The sequence below is a fragment of the Mesoplodon mirus genome, assembly GCF_964341445.2.
Source record: "Mesoplodon mirus genome assembly, chromosome: 6".
NCBI lineage: Eukaryota > Metazoa > Chordata > Mammalia > Artiodactyla > Ziphiidae > Mesoplodon > Mesoplodon mirus.
This window is the reverse complement of record NC_138982.1, coordinates 49,789,145-49,802,129: the sequence shown is the minus strand read 5'-3', so window position 1 is coordinate 49,802,129 and position 12,985 is coordinate 49,789,145. Positions and strand designations below refer to the sequence as shown.

Sequence of the window (12,985 nt, the reverse complement as noted above, 5' to 3'; positions counted from 1 at the left end):
TTAAGTACAGTGGCATTACGTACATCCACATGTTGTACAACCATCACCACCATCCATTTCCAGAAATCTTTTATCTTCCCAAACTGAAACTCTGTACCCATTAAATACCAACTCCCCATTCCCCTTACCCCAGCCCCTGGAAATCACCATTCTCCTTTGTGTCTCTACAAATTTGACTACTCTAGGTTATCTCGTATAAGTGGAACCATACAGTATGTCCTTTTGTGTCCAGCTTATTTCACTTAGCCTACTGTATTTAAGGTTGATCACTCATTTTTAGGTTTTTGTTCTGGTCTAGTACATAATCTACCTTTGTAAATGCTTTATGAACATATTCTACTTAAGGGATATGTGTTCTCTATGTTCTTATTTTTGTTGTATTAGTCATATCTTTTATATCTCTATTTTTTGTCTATTAGAGTTGTCTAATTCTGAGGAAGTAAATATTGAAGTATCTCACTACATATTTTTGTCAAGGCCTACTTGCATTTATAATAGCTTTTACTTTTACATATTTAGCTGTTGTGTTGTTTGGTGCTTTATCACTTTTATTTTCTTCATCAAGATTATTTTCTTCATTATGATTTTTATCATTGCATAATGAACCCAGAGCAAAAGCATCTGCTTTTTAAATGAAAGCATAATGATTAACTCTCCACAACTTGATAATTCCTTCCCCATAGAGTTCCCAAATAACATTTTATTGCCTCTTTCTTCAATATAAAATGACATGCAAGGACCACCAGATATATAATGAAAACTTACATAATGTGAGGGACATCAAGATAAACAAACAAAAAGATCCCAAAGAAAACAGATAATTCAGGACACAAAAGACAAGAACTAAACACACACACACAGACACACACACTCAGAGAGATTGTAAATGATAATGTACTCCTAAAACAAGACCATGTGATACAAAAAAGCAATAAGCAAATAACCTGAAAATTAAAAATATGATTGATATAGTTGCCAAAATAAAAATTTCTATGTAAAGATGAAATAAAACCCTAAAAGCTTCCAGAGATTAAAAAAGTAAGCTACAAAGAAATGAAAATCATTTTAATATCAGATTACTCACCAACAACACTGCTGAAAGATAATAGGGCAATACTTTCCAGATTCTGTGGAAAAATTATTTTTATTCTAGGATCTTCTACCCAGGCAAATTACCATCATATGTGAAGATAGTCACAGTGTTTACCTACCATAGACCCTTCTTAGGGAGACACAAGAAAGTATTTCATTAAAATAAGGGAATAGGGGCTTCCCTGGTGGCGCAGTGGTTGAGAGTCCGCCTGCCAATGCAGGGGACGCGGGTTTGTGCCCCGGTCCGGGAGGATCCCACATGCCGCGGAGCGGCTGGGCCCGTGAGCCATGGCCGCTGGGCCTGCGTGTCCGGAGCCTGTGCTCCACAACGGGAGAGGCCACAACAGTGAGAGGCCCGCGTACCGCAAAAAAAAAAATAAATAAATAAATAAAATAAGGGAATAATAATCTGAGAAAAAAGAAGCTATGTGATGTAGGAAATAGAGCATCAACCCAGTAAAGGAAAGGGAATTCTCAAGTTAACATCTGGGAAATAGGCCTGTGGGAAAATAGTCCATACTGGGAAACACAGGACTCCAGGAGGAAGGAGTAGGGGGAGAGAGAAAGTATCTTGAAGATCTGATACTACGATTTAAGGAATATAAATGTAAAATCGGCAATGCAAGGAACCAGACTGGCAGCAAGGGATGTGAGGAATTGAAAGCACAGTACTGTGGGTCCTTCTTGAAACCCACACATGGATAGTACCCAACCAGTCAAAAGATGAATCAAAGTGAAAAATTCAAAAAAAGGTAAACTTAGTAAAAGTGGCTGCATGAACAACCATTAAATCATTTCAAATATAAAACTAAGACTAAACACTTGGAGTAAATTAAGGGCCCTGAATAGAATGAAAATAAAATAAACCTTGATACTATAAAAATAATAAAACCACTATTTTTAATGGGGAAAAGAAGGTGGCAGGAAGGGTAAGAGAGCTAATTTCTTCATTTCAGAGATGAGAAATGAAAGATCAGGGAGTCAACCCATACTGTCTACAAATGAAGCAAAGAAGTTTTTTTAAAACAATTAATTCAACCATTTAGTTTTTCTTAATGTTAAAGAAATCTTTCAGCAACCACTATCTCTTATAACCAAGTAATGCTCACTGAAATTCAACAATTCCATCATTTTCTCCTTTTAAACACAAGTAAAATTAAATTTAAATTTCTATGTTAAAAGCAGCACATGTAATAGGATCCCAGTTTTATAATACTCCTGTCTTTTCTGTGTGTATACCTGTAGACCATGATGTCTGGGATATTTGTTTAAAGCCATGATAGCCACTTCTACGGTCAACAGTGAGTACTTTGGGGAGGGAATATCTTGAATTTTTTATTTTATACCCTTCTCTTCTGTTTGAATATCTTAAACTTTCAAGAGTTGCTTTTTTAATATTAGAGTTTATTCAGGTGAAGTGATTATGGCCCTCATTATTCTTTTTATTGCTCTTTAATATTTTTTTAAATAGCTATTACAAGTAATATGTATATAAAGTCCTGTGAGACAAATATTATGGCAATAATACCAAAAACTAACGCTTGAATGGAACTTAACCTATATTAAAGTCCTTAGAGCTGTATAACAACCCTGTGAGATAATTATTTTACTTATCTCCAGTTTACAGAAGAAAAAGTGGACTCAGTGCTGGTACGCAGGATCAGAACCCAAGACTGGATACTTATTATTAGTCCTCAGTACTCAGTGCTAGATCTCTTATATTTCCTAATGCTGTCCTTCACTTAAAACAAAAACCAAAATCTGAAGCCATCTACATTAGATATAAGTAAATAAGTCAGAAGAGTTTGAAAAACATATTTTCGAAAAACAAAGTGGAGGATTTTCATTTTCATTTCTCAGAGGAGAGAAGACCTTCTCTTCCATTCTCTAAAGTAGGGTAAACATCATCGGTCTTCTTGGACCCTCTTCCACACGACACATTGCCATGTGATGGAACTTTAGACTGACTGCTAACTGGTTTTCAAAGTTTCCTGAGCTGGTTGCAATTTTATTTTTAACAACGACCATGCATTGGTTGCAAGCTGGTGTAAAGTACTCCTTACAAAAATATTTTATATATTTCTGTGACAACTTAATCCTCACTTTGAAAAGCTGTAAATTGCACATTATACATACTTACTAGAACATCCCTCTTGAAAACATTTCTTCGAGTCACTTTAAACATCATAGGCAGTAACTCAAAAAGAAATGTCAACCATAACATGTTTTGTTTACAAACATCCGCAAATAACTGTTGCTACGCAAACCTCAGAAGTCCCTTTGCAAACTGCGCTTAATTCTGAGGAAGGAAAAAGCGGGCGCGAGAACCAGCCTTCCCTCTACTGCTCAGGGGGCTAGAAATGAGTGCAAGGAGTGGAAGAGGAGGAGGGAGTAAAGATTCAAGCTTTATAGTTGTGAATATCAATTATAGTTTCAGTTTGATTGATTGATTGATTTTAATGCTTTAGCAAGTACCGAAAAGGGCTAGCAGGTGAGGGAGGAAGTAGATGCTGCCGGAGAGAGGTAGACCGAGAAGAGATGGGATTAGGGAAAGAACGGAGAGAAATAAAAGTGTTGGGGTATTTCTGCCAACTAGAAAACGTCCCCCAACAGACCCCTTCTTCCCCCGCCTCCTTCGCCTGATCCTTACCAGATCTTCCAGTATCTTGTTCTCCTCGTTCGCCACCGGGATGGCGAACCCTTCCTCCCAATTCAGCTCCGCCAGGAATTCACTACTCATGATGACAAACAGATAGGGGGCCTCAGAAAAGGTGCAGAGGTAAGATCCACCTTCTCGTATCGCCCGTGAGCGGCACCTGAGGCAACCCCAGGAACTCGCAAAGCTCCGGGGTAGTTGCTACTGGAGCTCTAACAACCGTTTCGCGCCCTTAGTTACCAAACAGGAAGCGCTCAGGTCCCCCGGCAAATCTTCCGGTTGAGAACTCCTTCCCAGGATCCAGTGCAACTTTTTCTTCTTGGGCACCCAGAGAAGCGAATCAACTTACTCCTCCAGAGGTTCCTTGGGATTGCCAGGTACCGGCACAACAGTCCTTCAATGTGCGGCTCCGGTTAGCCCCTTCGGCGCTCCCGGGAGGTATAAAATCGGTGGCGCCTGCAGTCTCCGGGGGACCACAGGGCACCGGACCTGCATTGCGCTACGCAGCTGCGATCGCGGGCGGAAGATGAGCGCTAACGAAAAGAATAAACCTAGCTTTCCTTTCAAGTGGCGTTTGTTGAGTTTCATTAGTAGATGAAATCTTGTAGGCTGAAGTAGACAGGTATTTTGAGCACAATTCACTCCCTAGAATCATTGCTGGATGTTTTGATCTTCGTCTGTTTTAACTTCTGGTCTCCCACCCAATGTTCTTCTGCCCGGTTGCAGAGTCCTAGTTGACCGCAGTCGTGAACTGCCCCGAGATGGCAAACCTGCAGCGCAGAGTTCCCACACCTTTATTTCCTTTTTTTTTTTTTTGGTCCAGGCAGCATGTGGGATCTTAGTTCCCCCACCAGGGATCAAACCCGTGCCCCGTGCCCCCTGCAATGGAAGCGCAGTGTCTCAACCACTGGACCGCCAGGGAAGTCCTTATTTTCTTTACATTTTCATTTGTTAGCATTTACACATCTTTAATTCCACACAAACACCTATATTTCTTCCTAAACTCGAAAAAGTCTAACCGCTTTAGACTGGCAAGCACTTTACTAATTCACTCATTTGAATTAACTGCTTGGCACCGGTAGGAGTCTGAGTTTATGACCCGTGACCGGTAGGAGTTTGAGTTTATGACCCGTGTTTTATGTACCCGCTTCTCAGAACTGGAAAGCACAAAACAGTGAACTAACCTAATCCTTTCATTTCCTAGATATATGAACTGAAGCTCCCTGAGGTGAAGCGGGTAAAGTAAGCAGGACCTAAACTAGGAAACAGGTCTCAAACTATGCTGTCTGCAATGAGAGGTGTTCTTGGCTGGAATACTCACTGCATCGTGAGGACCAATTAATTTTGCTTATCCAATAGTCAACTATATGTAGCTTTTTTTTTTGCCATTTTGAATTTTATTTTACCTGTTCGTTGTTAACCTTTTTTTTATAAAAAGTTTAAATATATGTAAGGATAGAGAGCAGGGTATAATGAACCCCTATATACTCATCACCTTGACTTAACATTCTTTTTTTTTTTGCCATATTAGTTTCATCTATATCTTTTGGTGAAGCATTTTAAAGTAAATCACAAACATAACATGTCACCCATAACTACTGGAGCATGCATCACTAATGTTTAACGTTTAATGTTTTATAACATAAACACAATATCATTATCACATCTGACAAAATTAACAGTATCAAAATAACTCTTCATGACCAGTATCTTTTCATATTCATATTTCCTCAAATGTCTTGAAAATGTCCTTTTTTACCCTTGGTTTGTCGCTATACTTTTGAAATCTTCTTTTGTAGCTTTGTCTCTGTGTGCTTACATGGTTTTCCATATATTTAGCATTATGGACTTAGAAATAGTGTCTTCAAAGGCTAGAGTTAGCAAGGCATTTTATTCTCCAGTTCTACAATGCCTAAATTTCCAAGGTGGTCAAGAGAAAGACAGCTTGTAGAGGGAATGTTGACCTATATGGAATAATGGACTTTTACAGCTTAAATAACCTTAATAGAGATCATCTTTTATTTTATAATAGTTTAGTCAACACTACTAATGAAACTGTTAATATCCAGCATATATTAAGATGACATATAGTTATTTATATTTAAAAATTGTTATGACAATGTCCCTTTTTTAATGATTATTTTAAAATGTGAATACTGAGGCAGCTGCCTTCACCTGTGCCAATCTGTTGATCCACCCCTCTTAGTGTCAGCTGTAGCTGCCAAATGTATGACTGCAGCTGTCTTTGCTGGGTACTTCTCTAGGCCCCAAGGACATAAGAACTTTGGCAGCCAAATCCCTGCAAAGAATCCCATTTCCCATATCTCAAGGCTTCTATTTCCTGAATTTCAGGGTAATGATTATACAATGTTGAATTTTGGACAAAATGTCCATGCATCCTCTAAATTCTACCTTTCTGCCTTTAAACAATATCCCTACTTCTCCCTCATCACCACAGTATTCCTATCATCCATTTCCCACTTTTATAATTCTACAGCTTCCAGATTCTAACCCTATCATTATTCATTCAGATTTAGAAATAAAGCCCAAAGTTTTACAAGCCTTGTCACTAACCATGAAATAATCAATTTAATCCCCAAATGCTAAGGTAGATGTTACCCTTTTACTATCTCATTCCCAAATAGATAACGTCATCCAGATCAGGTTGTTAAGGCTAAAATATGAAGAGATTTTGGGTTTTGCAAAAATAACGTGATCTTTGTTTTATAAGAAAGAAAAATACATATAGGTATGAAGTAAAAGGAAAAGATATCCTCAGCTCCATGCCAATCTCATTCTCAAAAATTTGCCCCATGTTGGTGTTTATCCTACCAGCATTTTTTAAAATGAAGCTATAAGTATATACATATATTAATTTTTCCTATAGAAATAAAACCACAAATATTCTTTTGCAAATTCATTTTTTCACTTAACAATAGTGGCTATGTTTCTGTGTCAGTATATTAGATCTTTGGTCTTTTAATGGCAGCTTAAAATTCAGTATCATCAATCAATTTTAACTTTATAAACAATGCTATAATGAACACCTTTCTAATACTGTATTTCATCAATTCTAGACTATACTTATTTTCACATTTTAATATCTCCAAAACTGGAATGCATCTTTCAGTTAGTGTTATATTTGGTGAATAAGATATAATCTTGAACACCTTTGTAAGTATTTCTGCATGACATTTTCTTAGAAGTAAAATTAATGGAAAACAGGTATAAGCAATTTTATTTTGATAGATACCACTAAATTATCTTTCAAAATGTCTTTGCATACCTACAAAATATGACAGTATTCTTATGAAGTATCAAATATTTTACAACCTAAAGAGTAAAATATGGTTTTTCATTGTTTATTGACAATTATATAATTATGAGTGAGACTGAGCATCACATTTCTTCTGCTAAGAATTTCTTTATCATATCCTTCGTCCATTTTTTCCCATTAGGTTATCTCTTCTTATTGTATTAAGGCAGTGTTTTTTATGTTATAGTTTCTTTGTGCATGTTTGTGTGTGTGTATGAGTATTTTTCTCCTCATGTTTTTTTGGGGTATTTTTTAAACTTTGTTTAGTGTATTTTGCTATACAACACCTCAGAAACTGCTCTCATTGTCATCAGTATGCTTCTTTTTCCAGTGGATATGTTCATCAACAACTTACCTGATATATGGGCTGCATTCAGCTCAACTATTCCTTCCCTATTAAAACATTTTCTTCTCTTGGCTTTTTTTTTTTTTTTTTTTTTTTTGCGGTACGGGGGCCTCTCACTGCTGTGGCCTCTCCCGCTGCGAAGCACAGGCTCCGGACGCGCAGGCTCAGCGGCCATGGCTCACGGGCCCAGCCGCTCTGTGGCATGTGGGATCTTCCCGGACCGGGGCACGAACCCGTGTCCCCTGCATCAGCAGACGGACTCTCAACCACTGCGCCACCAGGGAAGCCCTCTTCTCTTTGCTTTTATGACTCCCTTCCAAGTCCACTGCCACCACTCCAAACAATCATCATCTCTCACTGCACTACTGCAATGGCATCCTCAACAATCTGCTTCTACTCTTGTTCCCCCAAAATCCATTCTCCCTCAACAGTTAAGGTAATCTTTTACTTCCAACATCTAATTTTGAAATATTTCCCACATATAGAAAAGCTGAAATAATTTTACAGTGAGCACCATTATTCCCCTGATCTAGATGTTTCCTAGGTCCTACCATGAATGTTGGACTATTCTTGCTGTTACATACCCATCTATCCATCCACTCATCAATTCATGTTATTTATTGATGCATTTCAAAGTAAATTGCAGTAATCAGTACACTTCCCCCCTAAAGACTTCACTATGCATATGTTTACTTTTGTTTACATTTTTCCCTCTATAGGTAAAATTTATATACAAACAAATACACAAATCTTGAGTTTGGACAAATGCATACACCAGGTTAACCTAAACTATGCTCAAGATATGGAACATCACCACTTCCCCAAAAAGTTTCTGCCTGCTTCTTTGCAGTCAATCCCTGCTCTCACATCCCCTAACCCCCCAGAGGCAACTTCCTGTTCTGATATTTTCTCTATCATACATTAGTTTCCTCTCTTTTAAAACTTCAAATCAATGAAAAGGCACTGTATTGTGCTATATTTCCTAAATTTACCATTTATTGCCTCTCAGCTCCAAATTCACCCATTTTGCCTGCTCTGTGAAAACAGATATGGGCCCTTTAAATATTTCTCTTTCAACAGCTGGCACAACATCAAGCTTTATCAGTAAGGGCACAGGAGAGACATTGCAGGAAGAGAAAAGCCTTTTTTTCTCCCTGATTCCAGTGTGCTCACCTGGCAGCACGCACAGCTTCTTCAGTGTCCAGTTCCTGCATCTCAGGCAGTTCTTCCAGCATCAGGCTCCTGCAGCACTTGTGGCTTCTCCATTCCCAGCTCCTGCTGTGTGCAGCAGCTTCCCTTAGCACTCACCTCCACCCCAACTTGAGTAGTTTGGCAACAGAGTGCCCCCAGTGAGACATCACCCCCTTAATAGATTTCCCTGGCACCACAGAGAACAGATTTCCAGCAAGTTCAACCAGCACAATGATCTCTCTGCCATTCATTCAGCTGAGGGACAGGGTGGGAAGGCTCTTCCCTGGGCACACTGTCTCAGCTTTAAGGATAGTAACTGCTCCTTATTTCTGCTATATCTCCATTCTTTAGAGTTTTCTTTACTTCTTAACAGCCAGCTGCTTGTTACCCCATCCTCTGTTACAATTAACAAGTCTTTATATTGAGCCTTCCCTATTAAATTGCTGTGTGGTTTCTCTCTCCTGATTGCACCCAGACTGATAAAAATATGTACTTTTTGATGTTAGGCTTTTTTTCACTCAGCTTCACGTTTTTGATATTCATCCATAGTGCAGTATCAATGGTTCATTTCTTTTTATTGCTGAATAGTATTCCCTTATGTAAATATAACACACTCTGTTTACCTCTTCTCCTAATGATGAACACCTGGACTGTATTCAGTTTGGGGAAACTATGAATAGAGCTATTATAAACATTCCTGTACAAGATTTTTAATACACTTTTTATTTTAGAATAAGTTTGATTTACAGAAAACTTGCCAAGATAATATCCCATATATCCCTCATGTAGTTTCAGTTTCCTCTAATATGATCATCACACATTAACATGGTACATTTGACAAAAGAAAGAAGCCAACATTGGCCCATTACTATAAACTAAACTCCAGATTTCCAGTCTTTCCATCCATGTTTTATCTGTTTCAGGATATAATCTAGCATACCACATTGCATTTTGTTATCATGTCTCCTTAGTCTTCCTTGGTCTGTAACAAGTTCTGGGTTTTTTCTTGTTTTTTGTAACCTGAACAGTATTGAGAAGTACTGATCAGTTATTTCATATAGAAGTTCTCTAAATGCCTCAATGTTTTATCTGATGGTTTTCTCATAATTAGTCTGGAGTTATGGCTTTGGGGGAAGAAAACCACAGAGGTGAAATACACTTCTCATCACATCTTATCAGAGGGCTCGTGATGTCATCATGGCATTACTGGTGACTTTACCTGTGATCATTTTGTTAAGATAGCATTTGCCAGGTTTCTCCATTGTAAAGCTACTATTTCCCTTTCCATACTCTAAATGATTCACTGAGTTCTGTCTGCCTTCGAGGAGAAAGATTACACTCTACCTCCCAAAAAGAGAGTATCTACATGGATTATTTGAAATTTTTCTGTAAGTAGGAGTCTATCCTCTCCATTTATTTATTTCTTTATTCAATTATTTCTTTATTTATTCAATTATTTATTTATATTACTGTGGACTCATATATATTTTATACTTTGGATTATAATCCAAACTATGCTATTTTGTTACCCAATTTGTTCCAGCTCTGGCCATTGGCCCCTGTATGTTTGACATGCCTTCATCTTTTTGTTTTTTGAGCACCTCCTTACTTTCTGGCCTACAAAGTGCTCTAGACCATCTTATATTTTCCCTTACACAGCCTGAGAATTAGCCATTTCTCCAAGGAGCTCTGATTCCTTTTATTGGAGAATGGCATTTAGAAATCAAGATCTGGGCTCTGGGCATGTTTGCTGTTACTGGGTTGTCAGTGCTTCTGGGCCCTCTCAGCAGACAAAACTAGATAATGTAGGTATGTATACTAACCCAAGAATTCATACAAATCTATAATCATCTTTGTGTCTATCTGTATACGCTAAACATTAGTACATACTGATGTCTCTGACTCCAATCCAGTACCATAGAGTTTATTCTAGCCTTCCCTTATTTATTTGAAACTTCCCTCCTGACAGTGAGAAACCTTGCTCCCACTATCCATCAGCCATTTACTTATTTTTTCAACCCCAAAGTACATTTAAATGTGTTTCAGAATTATTAATGTGTACTCTCAGTACAAGCCTTTTCAAGGACATATGTTTTTATTTCTCTTGGATAAATACCAAGGAGTACAATTGCTGACAGCAGGGTAGGTGTATGTTTAGTTTTATAAAACATGCCAGACCTTTTCCAAAGTAGTTGTACCATTTTAGGGGCTTTTTTAAACTTAAATCAGATTTCTTCCAAGTTAAAACTCTTCAGTGGATTCCTGGTTTAGTTGGAATTAAATCCAAAATCCTTAATCTGGTCTACAAAATCCTATGTGATCTTATCCCTGACAAATTTTTTTCCAAGCTCATCTCTTGCCATCTTTCCCCTTATTCACTATGTTTCAGCCACCTTGGATTTTTTAAATTATTTCCTTAGAGCTTCAAAAAACCAAGGAGTCTCCCAGCCTTTGGGTCTTCATATATACTGATCCCTCTGCCTGGAATATTTTTCTTCCATAATGTCTAGTTCTAGAGTATTCTGCAGGGCTCTATATTCTTCAGTTTATATATAACCTCCTTAGAGAGGCCTTCCTTGCCCATTCAATCAAATATAGCTTTTACCTGTTACTCTGTCTTATAGCAAAACTTTCACATTTAGTAATTACATTGAGACTAATTCACCATAATTAGTACTTATGTTTTTATTTTGTTTACTTATTTTCTATCTTTGCCACTAGACTATAATATGCATGACAGTAGGAACCATATGCATTTTGTTCACACTGTATTCAGAAACTAGAACAATACCTGCACATGGTAATGCTCAATAAAAATCTGCTGAGAGAATAAATATATAAATGAAAAGAGGAGTTTTAAATTTTTTAATGGTTAAATCTGTCAGTCTTTTCCTTGATAACTTTTGTTTTGCATCTCACTAAGGAAAGCTTTTCCCGGAAGACTATAAAAATAAACTATTTTATATATTATTTATTTATATATAAGTATTATATATAACATATAATTTTATTTATTTAAATTTTACTCTTATTAAAAGTTTAATATATTTAATATTAAAGTTTATATTAATATTAAGATTTAGTATTTATTCATTAAAATTTATTGTTGTTTATTCATTAAAATATTTATATATGTTATTTATATATTTTTCTAGTACTTTTTTTCAGTTTCCCAAGAACTTAATTTTTTTAATTGAAATATAGTTGATTTGCAATGTTGTCTTAATTTCTGCTGTACAGCAAAGTGATTCAATTATACCTATATATACATTATTTTTTATATATATTCTGTTCCATTATGGTTTATCATAGACTATTGAATATAGTTCCATGTGCTATACAATAGGACCTTGTTGTTTATCCATTCTATATATAATAATTTGCATCTGGTAACCCCAAATTCCCAAGTACTTTTATAATTATATAATTACTTTTATAATTATATATTCTATATTAAAATTCTAATGCACATAAAATTTATGTTTGTATATGACAGGACATAGTTTCATAGTTCTTTTCCAAAACAAATAGGAATTTTCTCAACACCATTTGTTAAATAGTCTATCTCACTCCTGTGGTTTGAAATGTGTCCTTTTGTATACTAAATTCTCATATATACAGTGATATGTTTCTAGATATCTGGTATTTCACTGATTTATTTATCTATCTCTACAAAAGTACCACACTGTTTTGAGTAGCATAGCTTCTTACTATGGTAGGGCCAAGCACACCATCTATCACCACCATCACAACTACTCTTATTTATTTTCAAACACTTCCTTGCAATCAAGTTGTGAAGTTCAAAAAAGGTCAAAGAACCCTAGGATTTTTCATTGAAATTTCCTTGAATATACATAATAATTTAAGAAGAAATGAAACTTTTATTGTATTGTCTTCCTACCCAGAAATATGGTAAATGTCTCCATTTTCTCAGATTTTCTTTTATGTAATTCATTCTTAATATAGTTCCATATGACTAGATTCAGAGCATTTATATAACCTCAGAATTAGAAGAAACTTCCAAGATAGCCCCTGGCTACAACATGCACCTCAGCAACATGCAATGCTTTTACACTGCTATTGTATTGCCAAGGTACTCACTCCCTCCTGAGGAAATTCATTTTATTATGAAATAGTTAATGACTTGGATAATGAGATAACAGTCTCATTGAAAGGTCAGAAGGGTCTTATAATTGTTCTGTTCCAGTTTCCCTCCCTTTACAAAACATGTTTTTAGTGCTGAATATTTTGACTAGTATCTATAACATTTTGCAAACTTGTACATTTTACAAGGCTATATCGGATAATTGGCTGCTCAGTTAATGAAAGAGATGGATGTAAGTCTTTACAAAGGAACACTTACCTCACAGCCAAATATTATGCA

General features: G+C 36.4%; 1 protein-coding gene across 1 annotated transcript in view; it reads right to left on the bottom strand.

The window, feature by feature from the left end:
• The window catches only part of CCDC39 (coiled-coil domain 39 molecular ruler complex subunit), a 49,986-nt gene extending 46,003 nt beyond the window's left edge, over positions 1-3,983 (bottom strand). The window contains exon 1 of the mRNA XM_082625982.1: positions 3,743-3,983. Coding sequence (XP_082482108.1) covers positions 3,743-3,832 — 90 coding nt within the window. The 5' untranslated portion in view covers positions 3,833-3,983. The remainder of the gene's footprint in view (positions 1-3,742) is intronic.
• Positions 3,984-12,985: the final 9,002 nt, after the last annotated feature.